The 21,000-nt window shown below is 44.4% G+C and overlaps 1 protein-coding gene and 1 pseudogene across 1 annotated transcript in view; one reads left to right on the forward strand and one right to left on the reverse strand.

Annotated features, from left to right (window-relative positions):
- The window catches only part of CSTPP1 (centriolar satellite-associated tubulin polyglutamylase complex regulator 1), a 159,200-nt gene that overhangs the window by 6,237 nt on the left and 131,963 nt on the right, over positions 1–21,000 (reverse strand). Inside the window, exon 4 of the mRNA XM_011000659.3 lies at positions 18,956–19,040. Coding sequence (XP_010998961.1) covers positions 18,956–19,040 — 85 coding nt within the window. The remainder of the gene's footprint in view (positions 1–18,955; positions 19,041–21,000) is intronic.
- On the forward strand, positions 7,443–8,055 carry LOC105106868 (large ribosomal subunit protein eL29-like; annotated as a pseudogene).

A 21,000-nucleotide genomic window follows, 5' to 3' on the forward strand; every position in this document is an offset into this window, starting at 1 on the left:
GTGGGGTGAGGTGGGGGGAGTGTTCAAGCAAGCTGTTCCAGACTCCCTTGGAGCAGCAAGACACTAGCTCCCCAAAACAAGCTCCTCCCAGTGGCCTCACTTCTCCATCAGCTGGGCTCTCACCAAGCTGAACTGCCCACACTGTACCATGGGCAGGCTCCCACTTCAGTCTCTGTGGCACCAGCCAGTGGACAGAGCACGGGCAGTGGGGGAGGTGGTGGCAAGGAGAGGGTGCGACTGTAATGCAGCCAAGATTTCTTTTCATATCCTTAAGCAGTAAATCCTTTCATCCTGCAATGAGGACCATTTAGTTCAGAATAAATACAGCTGATCAGAAAAGGCAAAAAGAACAGCCAAGAGGTTTAAAGGGGTCTTGGCAAGTGGCACTGAGATTTAATAAGCTTCCAAGGGCCAGAAAAGCTGTTGTACTTCCATCCTGGGACACAGATGGCAGAAAGCGGAGAGGGTACAGATTGGGGTCTGCCCTTGAGAGGGTCAAAGAACACACCCCAGCTTGTGGGGCTGTGGCGGCCGGGGCTCCTCCATGCTGTCCACTCTCCCAGGCTGACCACCTCCTGGTTTCTCCTCTCTCCATCCCCTCCTCTGCGCACCCACCTCACCGGAAGAAAACCATGTGACCACTAAAGGGATCAGATGAAGGCCATGTTCATACACTGCTCAGGGCCTCACTGGAGAGAGGACAGGAAGAGAAGGAAATTAGCACTTGCTGGGCTCCATCCATGTGCCAGGCAGGGTGCCAAACTCATCGACTGACGGGGAGCTGGGCCCCCATTCTGTTTCTGGCTGGGCCCTGGCTTTCCTTTAAATTTGTGTTTTATTTGCTCTCTCGTGTATTTTTCTAACTCTGTCTTCACCTCTCTGGGTTAGAGACTGGCAACCCACTGGGGAATGGCTTTAGAGAGAGTATAACGTGAGTGGTGCCCCCGGAATTGTGCAAGGCAGCTGGCCTCGCTTCAGATGCCCCCGAAGAGAGAAATGGTTCCTACATCTCATCTTCAGTTGTAATCATGCTAACAACAGAAATGGGCACTATTTACTGAGTACGTACTTCACGGCAGGCACTGTGCCAGGTATTAAACCTATGATAATTACATTTATCACACAACAATCCTATGAGGCAGGTCTTGTGATTATTCCCATTTCACAGGTGAAGAGATTAAGCCTCAGAGAAGTCAGTCTGCAGGGGTCACACAGCTGCTGAAAGTGCTTGGCTCCACGCGCCATGTAACTCCCATCAGGTCACACCGCCTCTTTTAAAAAAAGATGCAGAATACAAACATTTTATTTCTTAGTTTCTTAGCTGCCTAACTTATCTTTTTTCTTCTCACCTATATCTTAGGGCCTTAACTGTTTCTCATGGATCTCTTGGGGAAGAAAAAAGATGCCTCAACCATCGGAATTCAACATGAAAATTCCAGCTGGAAAAAAATTCAAGGCCAGAGTGGGAAGAAGCAATACTGCCATTGGCCACAGGAGGGCGCCCTGGTCCCTCCATCAGAGGCCCCTCAGACCAGGTGTCGCGCACAGGCCAAGTAGTCACCCACTCTCATAACCTGGGGAGAGCTCAGGCAGGCAAAAAGGAAGAGAGAGGGCACGAAGCCCAGATTCTGATATCTGGTGAGAGAGGTAGAGAGAGGGCAGGTAGAGGGGACTGGGATAACAGAGACATGCAAACCACAGAGGGAGAGCGAGCTCTCCCAGAGCCCCAGGAAGGAAGAGCCGCCAGCACCTCAAAGTCGTTCCTCCCCAGGCTCGACAGGGAAGGAAAAGGCCCCAGAGGAGAGAAGGCAGCGACCTTTCCTTCCCAGGACAGCTGAGAACCCGGATGGCCTGAAGTTAATTACTAGGGAAGAGCACTGGGCCGAGAACATCCCCGAGCAGGAAACCACGATGGGGAACCAAAGCCTTTGAAGACGTGACTTGGCTCCTCTTGTTTATCATCAACCTGGGACCCAGTGCTCCTGTTTATGGCAGTTCCCGCCATTTACTATTTCTTTTTTTACCTATTTATTCATTTATTTTACACAGATGGTCCCTGACTTAGGATGGTTTGACTAAGGTTTTTTGACTTTATGATGGTGTGAAAGTCGTATGAATTCAGTAGAAATCAGACTTTGAGTTTTGAATCTTGATCTTTCCTGGCCTGGCGACACGCAGCACATACTCCCTCGTGATGCGGCCAGCAGCAGACACAGCTCCGTGTCAGCCATGTGATCACAAGAGTGAACACATACAGCAACTCTGGACCCAGACCACCACTCTGTCACTTTCAGTACAGTATCCAATCAGTTACATGAGATACTCAGCACTTGATCATAAAATAGGCTTTGTGTTAGATGATTTTGCCCAAGTGTGGGCTGATGTAAGTGTTCTAGCACATTTAAGGTAGGCTGGGCTAAGCCAGAATCTTTGATAGGTTAGGTGTATTAAGTGCATTTTTGATTTTTTAAATTTTCAACTTAGCGTACGTTTATCAGGACATAGCCTGATTGTACGTCGAGGAATCTCTGTATTGGAATATAATTCAAATACCATAAAATTCACGCTTTAAAAGTGTGCAGTATTTTTTAGTATATTCACAAAGTTGTGCAATCATCACCTCTAATTCCAGAAGTTGTCATTCTTGCTAATCAGCATGCTCCTAAGACCGGCCCTGCCACACCAGGGCTTCCAAGCCAGTTGCCCTAAGCATCTTGGTCTCAGCCACAGATAGGGCTGTCAGCTGCAAACAGGGCCCCGCCCTTCCAGCCTCAGAATCTCAGAATCCACAAAGTTCTCTGTTGGGGGCCATTCTTGACTATGAACATTCTCACCCTCTTTTAAGATGGGCCTCTGGGGAAGAGTGAGCACACAGCCTTAAGAGGGCAGGAGACCCACCAGGGTAAGGGTGGCAGTCTGTGCAGGGACAGGGCAGCCTTGCAGGTGCTCTGGCTTTGACCCCTGCTCCTTGGTGGGCTGAGACGTATATTGGTCAGGAGGGACCAGCAGGCTAATTGGGAGAGGCAGACGGTGGCAGAGGCTTTTTTTCTGAGGGACGGGTGGCTGGGTCCTGGTAGCACGTGTGCAAAGGACTAGGAGGTTTTTTTGATTGCAAGCAGTGAGGCTGGCTGCCAGAAAAGCCAATGGGCTCTCAGCTGTCACTAACAGCAACACTCCTCCGTGCAGCCAGAAACCTGGGCATCTTGCTGACGCCCTGGAAGTTGCCTCCCTTACCCACCCCACATCAGTCAATCAGTCACCAAGTCCTATCGATCCTGTTCTGGACATTTCTCTTGAATCCATCTACTTTCCACTTCCACAGCCCCTATCCAACACCCACCTCCACCTCTCCTTCCTGGACAACTGGATGACTTCCTACCTGGTTTCCTGCAACACTCTTGCCTCCTTCTAATTGAGTATCCATACCGTGGCCAGAAATATCTTTTTAAAAATTCAAATCTGACCATTTTACAACTCTGTTTAAAACCCTCCCCAGGCTTTGCATTGGCCTTAGAGCAGAGTCTCCCATTCTTATCCTGGCTCATGGGCCTGATGATCTGCCTCTGCTCACCTCTCTAGACTCCAGTGGCCCCAGGCAACGTCCCTTGCTGAGTTCCAGCCACACAGATCCTTCAGTTCTTCCTTCTTCCCGCCCTTCAAACAAGCCTATCCTCTGTCGAAGTGCTGCCTGCCCTCCGTGCCCCTCTTCAGCCACCTGCCTGATGCCTGGTCACCCTTCACGTGCAGCCACAGGGTGCATCTTTGAGGAGCCCTCCCTATTCTAGGCGAAGGTAGGCCTCCCTGCTCTGGCTGCCCCAGTTCTCTGTGACCTCTTCACACTGTGTGTGTCTGTCTTTGCCCCAGGACTCGAAGATTCACCAAGTGGCACCTCTGTCTTTCTGTCTGTTGCCCAACTCAGGCGCCAGCATGGTGCAGAGCACACAGTAGGCACTCGGTAAAATTTGCTGAATGAAGGAAAGCACGAACAAAAGACTAAGAGAGGTCACAGCTCCCTTCTCTTTTCCCCTGGCAAGGTGACATCTGGACACTACATTCAGCTCTGGAAAGTCCATTTAAGAGGAATAAACTAGAGTCATGAAGGAATCGAAGCAGCAGAGCCTGCAAACCAGGGTATCAGACAAATGACTTTAGATCCTTCAGCCTGGAAGACAAGGAGGTGAGGCCGAGGCCCAACTCATAAAGGGCTGCCGCTGAGGGAGATGTCACAGGGACCTAGTTTGCCTCTAGAAGACTTTTTCAAGATGCTCAGCTCTGGGATTGTGGCTACTTTGTGAAGGGGTGATCTGCTTGTTGCTGGAGATATTCAAGCAGAAGCCTGAAGGCTTGTACTTCCCGAAAGCATGAAAGCGTTTCCTCTAGGTCTGACAGAGTGTCACCCTAAGGGTGGACAGAACTCACCACTTTTCCTGTTAATGTTGGTTCTGGTGGGGGAGTCTGCTGGTCAGAGGACTGTGGCTGCAGCAAAGTCTGAAGACTTACAAAAGGTGCTTACAGAAACATCATGTCCTGCACGGTACATCTCCAAACTAATGCTCTGACCCATAAAAGTTCTGGGCATCTGGCATTGGAATCCTGGCAGGACTGTGGGAAAGGGCAGGGAGGAGGCTACAGGTCTGTCTCTGCCTGTGGTGACAGGGACGACCGCGTGCTGTAGACCCTACACTCCACTGACAGCTCCTTCACCCTGAACTCACACTTGTCACCACCCCCTAGAGGGCTCCAGAGAATTTCTTGAAGGCTAGGTCATCCACATGTGCTGTTTTCAGTTGATGGCAGTTGGCTCTACACCCCTTCCCGCCAGAGGCCCTCTGCTAACGTGCCAGCTGCTTCTGACACCTGGAGGAGACGGGCCGCCCCTGCTTTGAAGAGGAGCCAACAGGGAGCTGCTGCCAAGAGTCTGTACAGATCCATTGGATCATGGAGGGGTCCTTGCAGGCCAGGCCTCAGGGCTAGAGTGGGAGACTCTGGGAAGAAGGAAAGGCACTCGCGTTCAGGCTGGCTCTGAGCAGAACCATGTGAAGGGTGGAGCCCACAGCAGGCGACTGGAATGAAGACAGAACGCTTGGCAGGGTCTGAGCGAATCCTGAGGGGGCTGGCCCTTCTCCCTCCCCTGCTGACTTCCAACAGCTGGGATGGGCTGCGAGTTAAGTGGGTGCCAAGGAAGCAACAGCTTTCAGCCTGAACCTACTGACTTGCCAACTTCCTGTTGACCCTTAAGGGTCAGTATCCCTGGTCTAGTGGCACGAGCTGTACCCATTTGTGTTTTTTTTCCATTTCTGGGCAAGCAACCCTGGGATCAAATCCCAGCTCCAGAACTCAATGGCCAAGTGACCTTGTCTTGGGCAAGTTATGTTTCCTCTCTGAGCTTCGGTTTCCTCATCTGTAAAGAGGTGACAGTAATAGTTCCTACTTCACAGGATTCTTGTGAAGATTCAGTATGGTCATTTACTGTGCCAGTATGTAATAATCACTCAAAAGAAGTGTCAGCTGCTATCAATAAGTGTATTCTAGCTGGTTTAAGGTGATGGAAGAGCTCAGAATAGCAGATAAAAATATAGCTCAGAGGAAGTGAGTGCTGCCAGCACCCTGGCGGGCCAGGCTCTCAGGCGGAAGCCAGCTATCTTGTGTCAGGTCTGCTGTCGGGGGAGCCCGGCCCTCAGCCAGGGCCAAGCCGCCCTCCATGACTACACCTCTTTGGGGTGGTCCCATGAGCTGTGACTTTCATGAAGTGTGTCCCCAAGTCTGTTTGGGCTCCCAGGGCAACTCTGCGGACTCGGTCTTAATGTCAGGGCCGTAAGTGAGGATGAAACTACCCTCTGGCCACTCTCTCCAGCAGGGAGGAAGGAAAGAGGCTGTGGTCAAGGTTTCCTGCCGCACTTCCTTAGGGCTGCCCCTCTTCTGGACTGTGTTGGGGGCACCCGTGTGCTGCACAAGCTGCTCCAAGTCCAGGCCCTAAGAGCACCGTGGCGTGTCTGGGTCATGGCTCTCCCTGGGGTCCAGCACATGCCTCCAGGGTGCCCCAGACCCCACCTGCCCTGCAGTGCCTAAGGGGCTGGATCCAGAGAGAGTGGGTAACAACAACCACCACCAGTTAGTGTTCATTAAGGGTCTTCTCGGTCTGCACTACACATCTGTCATTGCATTTTCTTCTCATATTAATCTGATGAGGTAAGATCAATGGATATCTTTACTGAGAACACAGAGGTTCAGAAATGTGACCAGGGTTTCAAGCTAGAAGCAAAAGAGCTATAATTCAAACACAGGTCTCTCTGACTCGAATCACGGTTCCTACGACCTGCAGCTGCTCCTGGTAAGAAGTGGGCTCTGCGCTCTCTGGTGGCAGCCACACCTTCCTGCTGGTGGCGCTGTCCCTTCTCTCACTCTTGGTGTTTGTAGAGCAATGGCCCCCGGGAGGGTTGGAAGCTTCTTCCCTGCAGGCCTCAGCTCAGCCATTTAAGCCCCCCTATCCTGGTCTCTCCCAAGAAGACTTACAGCAAGGGTGCACTGACCGTGCTCTTCGGACAAAAACCTGAATCCAAATCCATGGCCTGTGAGGCCCTCCTTTCCTCTCCCAGCCCCCAGACTCCTCAAACTCCAGGCCCGCTGGCTCCTCCCAGTCCCCCCGAGGTCCTTGCTGGTCAAAGTGGGGCTTCTTTCCCTGGACGGCCTTTCCTCTCACTGCTCCCTCCCTAAATCCTGTCCACTCTTTTCATTTTAAATATTTAAAGCTTCAGAAAATTACACAGAATAACATGACGAACACCTGTGTACCCACTAGCTAACCATCAAACCTTCTTCACATTTGGCCACCCTTGCTTCAGTTTTTATGAGGTTTATGAAACATTACACATACTGTTCAAACCACCTGGACAGCCCTCCCTCGTCCCAGTCCTCTCCCTTCTCCCAGAGACCACTGGAACTTGAGGGCTTGGCGTTCACTTACTGAAACTTGGGTTTAGCATCCCTCTGCATTTTTTCATACGATTTTTAACTCACGCAAATGTCTCTACTCTTAAAACATTACGTAACTTTGCTTGACTTGTTTTCAAACCTGTACATCATTCTGTAACTTGACATTTTGAGATTTATCAGTGTTGATGAATATCTGTCTCCCTGTATTCATTTTAGCTGCTGTACAGAATTCCACAGTGAAGACAACACACTGTCCTTTCTCCCGCACGGAGACAGGCAGAGTGTTCCATTGGTAGCGATTGCAAACAATGCTGCAGGCGCACCTCTTGAACTTTTTAAGATTTGCCCCAATTGCTTCAAAGTGATTCTACCAATTTACTCACTAGCAGTTTATGAGAGTCCCTACTGTTCCACAACCTCACCAATACTCGCACTGTCTCACTTTAAAAGTTTTGCCAATTTCTCTTCCGGTCCCAGGCGGTTCGGGGTCTCCCGGCTCTGGTGCAGGCATGGCCTAGTCAAAGAACCACACCACACACAACCAGTCCTGAAAATGGCACAGAAACGGCATCAAAAAACCCTGATCACAACGATATGAATCTCTTAAGGGGGTAGACCCCAAGTTCCTGAGGAACATGCGTTTTGCCAAGAAGCACAACAAGAAGGGCCTGAAGAAGATGCAGGCCAACAACGCCAAGGCCACGAATGCATGTGCTGAGGCTGTCAAGGCTCTCATAAATCCCAAGGAGGTCAAGCCCAAGATCCCACAGGGCGACAGCCGCAGGCTCAGTCGACTTGCCTGCATTGCTCACCCCAAGCTCGGGAAACGTGCTTGTGCCCGCATCGCCAAGGGGCTCAGGCTCTGTCGGCCAAAGGCCAAGGATAAGGCTCAGATCAAGGCCGTAGCTGCAGCTCTGGCTCCAGCTCCGGCTCAGGCTCAGTCTCCCAAAGGCGCCCAGGCCCCCACAAAGGCTCCAGAGTAGAGGCTTTCATCTACTGATGTGAGGATATAAGGACTAGTGTGACCCCTGGGCTACTGTCTGCATAGGGCTCATGTCTACCTGTGCTGTTTGTACAAATAAACCTGAGGCAGGATCTGTCAAAAAAAAAAAAATGTTTTGCCAATTTGATGGGTATAAAGTGGTATCTCAATTTAATTGGCATTTCCCTGATTATTAGTGAGTCTGGCCATGAAAATATCCCTCAATGTTTATCAGTTGTTAGAGTTTTCTATGTATTATCTGTTTGTATCTTTGGGCTATTTTTCTTCTGCTTTTCTTTTTTTGGTTTGTTTAACTTTTTATTATGGAAAATTCCAAACATTTACAACTGTAGATAGAGTACAAAGAATTCCATGTACCCATCATCCAGCTTCAACAATTATTAACTCTCTTTTAAAATTGAAGTATAGTCAGTTTACAATGTTGTGTCAATTTCTGGTGTGCAGCATAATTTTCAGTCATACATATATTCCTTTTCATATTCTTTTATCATTATAGGTTATTACAAGATATTGAATATCATTCCCTGTGATATACAGTAGAATCTTATTGTTTATCTATTTCATATATGATAATTAGTATCTGCAAATCTTGAACTCCCAATTTATCCCTTCCCACCTCCTTCCCCCCCGGTAACCATAAGTTTGTTTTCTGTGTCTGTGAGTCTTTTTCTGTTTTCTAAGAAAGTTCATTTGTGTCCTTTTTTCTTTAATTCCACTTATGAGTGATCTCATATGGTATTTTTCTTTCTCTTTCTGGCTTACTTCACTTAGAATGACAATCTACAGGTCCATCCATGTTGCTGCAAATGGCATTATTTTATTCTTTTTTATGGATGAGTAGTAGTCCATTGTATAAATACATCACAACTTCTTTATTGAGTCATCTGTTGATGAACATTTAGGTTGTTTCCATGTCTTGGTTACTGTAAATAGTGCTGCTATGAACATTGGAGTGCATTTATCTTTTCGAATTAAGTTTCCTCCATAGGCCCAGGAGTGGGATTGCTGGATCATATGGTAAGTCTATTTTTAGTTTTTTAAGGAATCTCCATACTGTTTTCCATAATGGCTGCACTAAACTACATTTGCACCAAGAGTATAGGAGGGTTGCCTTTTCTCCACACCCTCTCCAGCATTTATTGTTTGTGGACTTTTGAATGATAGGTATTCTGACTGGTGTGAGGTGATACCTCATTGTACTTTTCATTTACATTTCTCTGATAATTAGTGATATTGAGCATTTTTTTTCATGTGCCTATTGACCATTTGTATGTCTTAATTGGAGAATTGCTTGTTTAGGTCTTCTGCCCATTTTGGATTGAGTTGTTTGTTTTTTTGTATTTAAGTTGTATGAGCTGTTTATATATTCTGGAAATTAAGCTCTTGTCAGTTGCATCATTTGCCAAGTATTTTCTCGCATTCCATAGGTTGTCTTTTTGTTTTGTTTATGGTTTCCTTTGTTGTGCAAAGCTTATAAGTTTAATTAGATCCCATTTGTTTATTTTTGCTTTTATTTTATTTTTTGTTGTTATCAAGAAACATGTATTTAAATTCTTGTTTTGCTTTTATTTCTATTGCCTGGGTAGACTGCCCTAGGAGAACATTGCTAAGATTTATGTCAGAAACTGTTTTGCCTACACAGCGAAGGAAACCATAAGTAAAACAAAAAGACAACCTATGGAATGGGAGAAAATTTTTGCAAATGAAACCGACAAAGGCTTGCTCTCCAGAATATATAAGCAGCCCATACGATTTAATAAGAAACAACCAAACAACCCAATCCAAAGATGGGCAAAAGACCTAAACAAGCAATTCTCCAAGGAAGACATACAAATGGTCAATAGGCACATGAAAGAATGCTCAATATCACTAATTATCAGAGAAATGCAAATCAAAACTACAATGAGGTATCACCTCAAACCAGTCAGAATGGCCATCACTCAAAAATCCACAAATGACAAATGCTGGAGAGGCTGTGGAGAAAGGGGAACCCTCTTACACTGCTGGTGGGAATGCAGTTGGTGCAGCCACTATGGAAAACAGTATGGAGATTCCTCAAAAGACTAGGAATAGACTTACCATATGACCCAGGAATCCCGCTCCTGGGCTTATTTCCAGAAGGAACCCTACTTCAGGATGACACCTGCACCCCAATGTTCACAGCAGCACTATTTACAATAGCCAAGACATGGAAACAGCCTAAATGTCCATCAATGGATGACTGGATAAAGAAGAGGTGGTGTATTTATACAATGGAATACTATTCAGCCATAAAAACTGACAACATAACGCCATTTGCAGCAACATGGATGCTCCTGGAGAATGTCATTCTAAGTGAAGTAAGCCAGAAAGAGAAAGAAAAATACCATATGAGATCGCTTATATGTGGAATCTAAAAAACAAAAACAAAAACAAACAAAAAAAAGCATAAATACAAAACAGAAATAGACTCATAGACATAGAATACAAACTTGTGGTTGCCAAGGGGAAGAGGGTGGGAAGGGATAGATGGGATTTCAAAATTGTAGAATAGATAAGCAAGATTATACTGTATAGCACAGGGAAATATACACAAGATCTTATGGTAGCTCACAGAGAAAAAAATGTGACAATGAATATATATATGTCCATGTATAACTGAAAAATTGTGCTCTACACAGGAATTTGACACAACATTGTAAAATGATTATAAATCAATAAAAAATGTTATAAAAAAAAAAGAAACTGTTTAGCCTATATTTTCTTCTAGGAGGTTTATAGTTGTTGTCTTATGTTGAAGCTTTCAAGCAATTTTGAGTTTGTTTTTGTGTACGATATGAGGGTGTGTTCTAACTTCAATGATTTACATGCAGCTGTCCAGCTTTCCCAACACCATTTGCTGAAGAGATTGTCTTTTCTCCATTGTATTTTCTTGCCTCCTTTGTAGAAAATTAATTGACTGTAAGTCTGTGGGTTTATTTCTGGACTCTATTCTGTTCCATTGATCCATGTCTGTTTTTGTGCCAATACTGTGATGTTTTGATTACTATAGCTTTGTAGTATTGTCTGAAGTCTGGGAGGGTTATTCCTCCAGCTTCGTTCTTTTTCTTCAGTATTGCTTTGGCAATTCTGGGTCTTTTGTGATTCCATATAAATTTTAGGATGATTTGTTCTAGTTCCGTGAAAGATGTCCTGGGTAATTTGTTAGGGATCACATTAAATCTGTAGATTGTTTTGGGTAGTATGGCCACTTTAACAATATTAATTCTTCCAATCCAAGAGCATAGGATATCTTTCCGTTTCTTTAAATCATCTTTAATTTCCTTAATCAATGTTTTATAGTTCTCTGCATATAAGTCTTTCACTTCCTTGGTCAGATGTATTCCTAAGAATATTTTTTCTTTGGATGTGATTTTAAAAGGGATTATTTCTTTATTTTCCTTTTCTGATATTTCATTGTTAGTGCAAAGAAAAGCAACTGATTTCTGTATGTTAATCTTGTATCCTGCTATCTTGCCAAATTCTTTTATTAGCACTAGTAGTTTTTGTGTGGAGCCTTTTTGGTTTTCCATATATAGTATCATGGCGTCCACATATAGTGACAATTTTACCTCTTCTCTTCCAATTTGGATCCCTTTTGTTTCTTTTTGTTGTCTGATTTCTATGGCTAGGACTTTCAAAACTAGAAGTGAGAGTGAGAATGAATAGAAATGGTGAGAGTGGGCATCCTTGTCTTGTACCAGATTTTAGCAGGAAGGATTTCAACTTTTCACCATTGGGTATTATGTTGGCTGTAGGTTTGTCATAATTAGTTTTTATTATGTTGAGATATGTTCCCTCTATACCCACTTTGGTAAGAATTTTTATCATAAATGGGTGTTGAATTTTATCAAATGTTTTTTCTGCATCTATTGAGATGATCATGTGATTTTTGTCCTTTCTTTTGTTGAGGTGGTGTATTATGTGATTGATTTGCATAGGTTGAACCATCCTTGTGTCCCTAGGATGAATCCAAGTTGATCTTAGTGTATCCTTTTTATGTGTTGTTGGATTCTGTTTACTAACATTTTTTTGAGGATTTTTGCATCTATGTTCAACAATAATATTGGCCTCTGATTTTTCTTTTTTGGTAGTGTCTTTTGCTGGGTTTTGGTATTAGGGTGATGATGGCTTCATAGAATGAGTTTGGGAGTGTTTCCTCCTCTTCAGTCTTTTGGAAGAGTTTGAGAAGGATTGGTATGCGTTCTTTGCATGTTTGGTAGAATTCCCCAGTAAAGCCATCTGGTCCTGGACTTTTGTTTGCAGGGAAGTTTTTTATTGCTAATTCTATTTCACTTCTAGTCACTGATCTGTTCAAATGATCTAATTCTTCTTGGTTCAGTTTTGGTGGAACTGGTCCATTTCTTTTAGGTTGTCCAATTTGTTGCCACATAGTTGTTCATAGCAGTCTCTTATGGTTTTTTGTATTTTTTGTGGTGTTGCTTGTAATTTCTCAATTTTCATTTCTTATTTTGTTTATTTGTGTCCTCTCTCTTTTCTTCTTGGTGAGCCTGGCCAAAGGTTTTTAATTTTGTTTACTTTTTCAAAAAACCAGGTCTTAGTGTGATTGATTTTTTCTATTTTTTTAAATCTCTGTTTTATTTATTTCCTCTCTGATCTTTATTATTTCTTTCCTTCTTCTGACATTAGATTTTGTTTGTTCTTCTTTTTCTAATTCTTTTAGATGGTAGGTTAATTTATTGGAGTTTTTCTTGTTCTCTGAGGAAGGCCTATATTGCTATGAACTTCCCTGTTAGGGCTGCTTTTGCTGCATCCCATAGATTTTGAATGGTTGTGTTTTCATTGTCATTTGTCTCTAGGTATTTTTAAATTTCCTCTTTGATTTCATCATCGACTCATTGGTTTGTTTGTTTTTTTTTTTTTTTTTTCAGTAGTAGCATGTTGTTTAGTCTCCATGCAGTCATTTTTTTCTCATTTGTCTTTCTGTGGTTGATTTCTAGTTTCATGCCATCGTGGTCAGAAAAGATGCTTGAAATAAATTTCTATCTTCTTAAATTTGTTGAGGCTTTTTTGGGTCTGAGTATGTGGTCTATCCTAGAGGACTTTCCATGCGTACTTGAAAAGAATGTATATTCTGTTTTTTGGGGGATGTTGTGTCCTAAAAAGATCAACTAGGTCCAACTGTTCTATTGTGTCATTTAGTATCTCCTTTGCCTTATTGATTTTCTGTCTGGAAGATCTGTCCAATGATGTGGGTGTTAAAAGTCTCCTACTATTATTGTGTGGACTATTTTTCTACTGAGGTTTTTCATCTTTTTCTTATTGATCTGTAGGAGTTCTTCATAAACAAGTCTTGAGACTAAAAACTTCTGCAGACTAATCTGTTGTTAGTGACATGTAACAAATATATTCTTCTAGTCTCTGGCTTGTCTTTCAACTTTGTTTATGGTATCTTTTTTGAAAGGGAAATTTTCATCTAATTTTCTGCTAGTCCAGTGGTTTAGGGTTCTGGACTAGCACTTGCTGTGGCCAGGGTTCAACTGGCCATCAGGGAATTCATGCTTCATAGCAGATGTTTCTCCTGTCTCTAGAATGTCAGCTCTGTAAGGACAGGGACTTTGTTTTGTTCACTGCTCTGCCCTCGGCACCTGGAAGAGGGCCTGGCACCAAGCAGGCCCTCTCCATGAACACTGACAGAATGACTGAGTACATGAAGGTAATTCTGTTTGTGGTTAGTTGATTAACCTCATCCATTGGGCTTGGACTTTAAGAATTTTTATCCTTTTTAAGAATCCTAAGAATTTTAAGAATTCTTCACCTGGTGGCCATAAAAATATTTTCTTCTATTATCTTTTAAGAGTATTATAGTTTTGCATTTTACACTTAGGTCTGTAATCTATGTGAAATTGACTTCTAAATATGGTCTGACGTAGGGATCTAACTTTATTTTATCCTATGTGGATAAGCAATTGCCCCATGACTACTTATTGAATCATCTTTTCCACTACTGCTCTGCAATGCTACCTTTTTATACATCACATTTTTTAAAAAATGCATGGGTTTGTTCTGGCCTGTCTAGTATAATCTATTTGTCAATTCTTACTCTAGAACCACACTATCTTAATTATAATAGCCTTATAATAAGCCTTGGTAGTTAACAGGGCAAGTTCATCTCTTACTCATACTTCAGGTCCCAAATTCAACATCTCTGCCTTATAGAAAAGCTTTTCATGATTCCCCAGGTCAGGCTGGGTATCCTGTTCATATGTTCCTATAGCACTCAGATCTTCATTTATATAATGCCTGCTGCTCTATCAGTTTGTAAGTTCTTTGAGGGCTGGAACAACATCTATTTTGCTCACTGTCATAGCCCCTCCACCAGCACAATGACTGGCAAGTAACAGGCGCTCAATAAATATTTGGTAAATGAAAGAGTTGGGGAGGGAAAGGATAGTCTGTTTGGGTGAAAGGCCTTTTGAGGCAACAGAGATTCTGTCAGATGGCAGGTCAGATCTGGGGAGGAGGGCTATGCAGAACAAGACTGCAGGGGAGAGACATAAAGAAAGAAAGACACCAAGAAAGCATAAACCTGTGTCTTCAGGGCTTGGCATGATGTCTGGCCAATAGTAGATGCTCAGTAAACATTGGAAAAATGAATACAAGAATGAAGCATCACTCTCCATTTACTAATTACAATTTTTAAAAATAGGTAATATTTTTTGAGGGCTTTGTGACAGGTATTTTACATACATTATCTCATTAAATCCTAAAAACAACTCTATGAGACAGGTTCCACTATTATTTCCATTTTGAAGATGGAGGAATTGAGGCTCAGAGAAGCTGCTCAAGGTCACAAGCCAGTGAGCAGAGGAAGTGGGATTTGAATCCAGGGTTGTCTGTCCCCAGCACCTGAGTCCTACACCATTAGGCCATCGCACCTTTGTGACACAGGGCCCAGCTGTAAAATGACTCTCTTAAATGGGGGTGAGTTGTTATGTTTAAAACTGGATTCCTTAGTTGTTCATGTGCTTTCAAAGTACTGAATGTATTCAGCATATAACCATGATAAAAGAGCTTTTCCTATTAAACACGTATTACTCACTAGGGAATCTGGCTTTCAGTGAGGGAGAAGTGAGTTAAATAGTGTTTGACAAGACAGAGAGAAGGGAATGCAATTCCTTTTAATACAAGCAATTCTAAAATGCCAGGATGAGACTGGGATGCAATGCTCTAAATCAGTGTTTCTCAAAGTGGGTCCCAGACCACGAGCATCACTTGAGAACTTGGAAGAAATATGAATTATTGAGCCCTCCCTCAGACCCACTGAACTCAGGATGGGGCTGGGCCATCTGTGGTTTAATAAGCCCTGCAGGTGATTCTGATGCACACTCCAGTTGGAGAACCACCGCTTTAAATCTTCACCCTTGGCGTGAAGCTTCCCAACCCTATGTCATTTGGGCCTTGAATGGATTACAGGTGTGATGGTCCCCCTGGCCTTGCTGGGAGGAGGCCAGAGCCTGCAGCCTAATCACAGGCAGTCCTGTCTTTATCCTGCTTTTTGTTATATTTTGTTTCCTGAGTGTTGTGAAGTGAAAAAAGGCCAGAAAGCACTGCCTCAGGGAACCTAGGAACTTCTCATTTATTTTAAAAAGTTCTGGTAATAATAATAATGCCAACATTTTTTAACAGCAAGAAACTTATTATTTACTAAATGTCTATAATGTGCTAAGCAATTTACATATATTTTTTGTTCAAATCTTACAACTGCCCTATGAGTTAGTTATTATTATTAGCCCCATTTTACAGATATGGGAACAGGGCTTAGAGGAGTTCACAGAGAAACTCAAGGCCATCCAGTTAATGGAGCACAGGTGGTGTGTACACCCAGGTCTTTCTAACCCTATGATGCCTGTGCTTTTAGGTCAGGGTTAATACCACGGCTTCTAACACTGAAAGTTTGCTCTGTGCCAGGCATTACTTTAAGCACATTGCATGCTTCTTCCATTATTACAACTACGATTATTTCCACTTTTCAGATAAGGAAACGGAGGCTCAAAGAAATTAAATAACTTTCCCAAGGGCACCAGATGGTAAATTGTGGAACAAGGATTTGAACTCAGGAGGTTCAACTCGAGCAGAATGTTCCTCACCATCAGGAAAGCCCCCAGTCCATGGAGGATGGAGACAGAGATGCTGTGGTGATCTTTCAGGGATAACATGACAAAACGACTCCCACTGCCGCAGGAGTGTGTGAGGGGAGAGGATCTCCAGCTGGCGCTGTCAGGGAGCCTGTTTGCTCTTTCCTTTCCTGTGTTTCCAGCTCACACCTGCCGCCCCAGGCCTGGCCATGGTGCTTGCAGCGCATAAGTCAGGCACGTGTGGAGCGGCTCTGCCCTGAACGGGCTCTGGCGTACAGCTGCCTGTGGATTACATTCTTCTGCACACACATCATCAGAGACTGGAGCCTCCTTCTGCGGCCAGTCCCCAGACCTCAGGGCCATGAGTAGAGGGAGCCCAGCAATGTGAGAGGAGAGGGCAGTAACTTTTCTAGCAACAGGAGCTGCCTTGGAGACCTACCCACCCCCATCTGCAATTCTGGTCGGAAGCCTGGGCTTGTGTGTGAGGAAGCTGGGATCCTGACCTTCAGGACAAGATGGCAATGGCTTGAACAATCAGAGGGCACTTTCTGGGATGGATACCATTTTTCCACACATACACCAGCTGGACAGGAGTGGGGAAGAATGGCCCTGGGGAGGTGGGGTCGACACAGGAGCCTGAGCCCTGAATTCATCTTGAATTTTGTAGCTGGTATCCTGAGGATGCCCCTGGCCCTTCTGTTGTATATCTTGGCATTCCATAACTCCCTCACATTCCCTGCTATTGACACGGACTGGTTACCATGCTCCCTCGTCCTTAAATTGAAAAGTCTGAAGTTCCTATCGAACAGTAGGCCTGTCGGTGAAGAGGACGTAAGCTTCTGGCCCCAGCTAGGGGGACATCACTCCAGAAGCCCCTTGGTATCAATAAATTAAGAATTTGTGGGTTTTAGAGGATTCTATTCCTCCTCCTCTAATCCTGCAGTGCTTACGTACATTGGACTCTTTGAAAGGGTCTGAGAGGTGGGTGGGACAAGTTCAAGAACAGAGATGCTGGGGTTAAAATCATCCTGAGGGCTCACCCTAACTTTCAGGAACGGGAAAGGAGGATGGTGGCTGTTGGGGAGTGAAGGAGACCACAGGCATATGTCACGAAGTGGGGGAAAGCTGTGATTGGTACCCGAGGAATCCTCTTCTAAATCAAACGTCAAGCTCCCTTGAGGAGCTGGAACCGTCTCTTATTCATCACTGTGTCTCCAGTGTGAGGAATAGATCCTGGCACCAAACTGGTACTCAAGAAATATTTGATGAAATGAAGTCCTGATGCCTGCTACAACATGGCTGAACCTTGAAAACATTATGCTAAGTAACAGAAATCTGTCACAAAGGGCCATATATTATGTGATTCCACTTATTTTAAAAGTCTAAAATAGGCAAGTTTATAGAGACACATAGCAGTTCCTAGGGCTGGGGAGGATGGGGTGGATTGAGGAGTAATGGCTAAGGGGTGCAGGATTTCTTTTTGGGGGTAATTAAAAAGTTCCAAAATTGATAGTGGTGATGGATGTGAATATACAGTGGACCCTTGAACAACCTGGATTTCAACTCTGCAGGTCCACCTGTACGTGGACTTCTTCAATATTAAATACTATAGTACTACACAGTATGCCGTTGGTTGAACCCGCAGATGTAAAAGCCACGAATGCGAAACCTGCCGACTCGGAACCCTGCAGAGGAGGGACCATGTATATGAGGAACCCTGCAGAGGAGGAACCGTGTATACGAGGAACCCTGTATACAGAGGAACTGTGTTCGAGGAACCGTGTAAATGGAGAGCTGACTAGAAATTATACTCTGCTTTCGACTGCACAGAGGGCGGGTGCCCCAACCTCCTCCCAGTTCAAGGGTCAACTATACTGTGAATATACATGCTTAATTGATTTAGGGAAGCTGGGCATTTAAAAAGATTATTATTGCCTTTACTTTTTTAGAGCAGTTTTAGGTTCATAGTGAAATTGAGGGGAAGGTGCAGGGATTTCCCAGGTACCCCTAGCCCCCCAACAGGCACATCCTCTCCGGTTATCAGCATCCCCACCAGGTGGCACATTTGTAACCACTGAACCTGCATTGACATAACATCATCCAAAGTCCACAGTTTGTTTATGGTTCCCTCTTGGTGGTGTACGTTCTATGGGTTTGGACAAATGTATAATGACATATATCCATCATGTATGTTATAATTCAGAGTATTTCCCTCAAAATCCTCTGTTCTTGCACTTTTCAGAAAGCAAAATTTTTGCTATACTTCCATTTGCTGCCTTAGCTCAGATTTTCAGTTAAATAAGTAAGAGTTAACTGAGGCATAGCCCAACTACTTCATTTGGTTAAAAAATGTGAATGGCAGTGAAACCAAACACAGAAATTAGAGGGTTCTAATGATTTCTGCCAAGCCTTCCTGGTTCTGGACTAATCTTGAAAACCTTCTTTTGGCATAAATAATCCAATTTATCCTTCCCTCGATTGGGCTTTATCACCTTCATGCTTTCCAGTCTTGAATCTCAACCCCTTGCATCACAAGCCGCTGCCAACACTTGCCCCATATGTTTTCAGAATATCCTCTAGGAATATTTCTTTGGGCGTGTGTGTGGGTGTGCATGCGTGCGCGTGTGTGTTTGTCTTTTCATCTCACGACTCCCCAACTCTATCTGCAGACCGTGAGGCTCCCCACAGAAACCACCGAGGATCATCTGGCATCCTTTTGGAAGTGAAGAAAGTATTATGTTTTGGGGCAAATCCCAAATAGACCCCTCTCCAAATGCCAATGTCTTCCCTCACAGTTTTATTCTCTCCTAATGGTGTGTGTGTTTGTGTACATTTCAGGTTTCTCTAAGAAGCCCGGGCCAAAGAGGGGGCTTAGCTGACTTCCAAAGCCCAGGAGACATACCTGGCTGCCTTCTGAGTGAGCTCCAGCGGGAAATCCGGGCACAGTAATTGCAGCAAGCAGTGATATTCCCTCATGGTCAGCAGGTCTGGAGTGGAAACGGAGAGGAACACGTTAGGTCTCTGCATGTGAAGTCACTGCTCTCTTTTTTGTCATTTCATGAATTTCAGACCTACTCTGGGTAGAGCTGCTCTTTTAAAGGTTAACACAGTGTTAGGGCTGTGTTAGCTGCTAACTCTCCAAGGGTAAGATGTGAAGATCGATATTTCTACAAAGGTTTTCCTGGGTGGGAAGCACCCAGCTACAACATTTTGGCCAAAGGAGCTTCACTGGTCTGAAAGATGGTCAAGTGAGAAGAGGGGATTAGAGGGGTACCTTTATTAGCCTTCTTAGTTTGGTTTTCCTTATGAAAATCTGTATGAAAATCTGCAAGAATGAGTCATTTCAAAGCTGGCTAAATTTGCTGAAATTCTCTGGCATGGGAACACTCACCACAACATGCCCAAAGACCATCCACAGAATATCTGGAAGCAGTACTAAGGCAAATTCATTCTTGAAACGTATGGGGAAGAACACAGCATAGCAACCCACAGACCTTATTACTGTCATCCAGGATTGTGCACGCTGGCTTCTTCTGGATGCCTGTACCCAAATCTGGTCATCCTATTATAGGAAGCCAAGACAGAGGGCCAAGGTACACAGTCAAAGCAACCAAATGACTCCTGGTACACAGAAACAGTGCTTTGGGAGAGATGGGCCAGTATGAGGCTCCCAGTAGAAGAACCAGAGAGGTAAATCTCAGGGAGGTTTATAGAATGCCAGGGGAGAGGAAGTACACTGATACTTAACAGTTGTTTTGTTACTGCATGTACCAAAGCCAGAAGATTTTCGATCAGTTAGGCAACTGCAATCGGCCAGTATTGCATATACCGAAGCATTTCAAATATGGAAGGACGTGCTAATGGTAAAGCAAGATCAAGCAACGCGGAAGCCCTCCTAACTGGGAGTATGAGTGAGAGAAGGGAATCCAGAGGGCACAGCCACATTTGGGGGATGAAGACGATGATCACAGGCACTTGGTTTCTTTGGACCTAAGTTAGCTCAAGCCACAGGAATCCAGATCTCCTGTCCCTGCTCGTTTGCTTGATGCTTTTCCAAGACAAAAACCCCAAATCCCCAAAGACAGGCCTGGGTTCCTACTACTTTTTCATCAAAGCTCAATTCAAGGTGGGGGCATCGAGTTAGACTAACCACACTGTCAAAGTCAGGGACACCAAAGCAACAGACGCAGCATCAATGTAGGTCAAAGGAGCAAGATGGCTTTTGCGGCCTTTGTCGTGGCCACAATGGGGTGTGCACTTTCCTCTCCTCACTTGCCTGACCTCGGGCACAGCCTGGTAGGAGGTTTTGTTCTTCAAGGGAAGGAGTAGGAGGCACTCAGGGTCTCACAGATTTGGGACAGGAAAGGTGAAAGGAAGGGAGAAAAGCCACTGACTCTAATGTGTTCCCACTTTGTTTTCACCCCAGAACTCCCTGTATAGAGAGGAGTGATATCTGGCAGGAACTAAATAAGGGAGAGTTCTATTCTTGAATCACGAGTGCTTTTCTAGGCTAAGCTTTGGTGGATGGATCTGATACCATTCTTGGCGGGGAGATCAAAATGTTTCGCAGTTACTCACATTTATCCCAAATCATCTATAAGATATCCTTGGGAAGATAAACAGGGTGAAGGAAAATGAGAAGCTGAGAGAGGGAGTTGTGTGACCCCCATATTTAATCAAGAAAGACGACACTGGGAGTGCCCCCTGGCTTCTGGACCCTCAGTTCTCTTTAGGTTCTTAATGACATTCTAACCCAGGAACTTCAGATTCTTGCTTCCTAAGGACAGAAGAATGACTTACAAAAATAATTCTGTACTTCTCCCATGCAACGATAGTTCTTAGAAATACTAAATCCATCAGAAAGACACATATATCCTGTTCACCACTTCTGGAGCCTGACTTCCCCAAAGGTTGAAGTGAGGAAGGTAGTCAGATAAAGAGATGAAT

The sequence above is a fragment of the Camelus dromedarius genome, chromosome 12, assembly GCF_036321535.1.
Source record: "Camelus dromedarius isolate mCamDro1 chromosome 12, mCamDro1.pat, whole genome shotgun sequence".
Lineage (NCBI taxonomy): Eukaryota > Metazoa > Chordata > Mammalia > Artiodactyla > Camelidae > Camelus > Camelus dromedarius.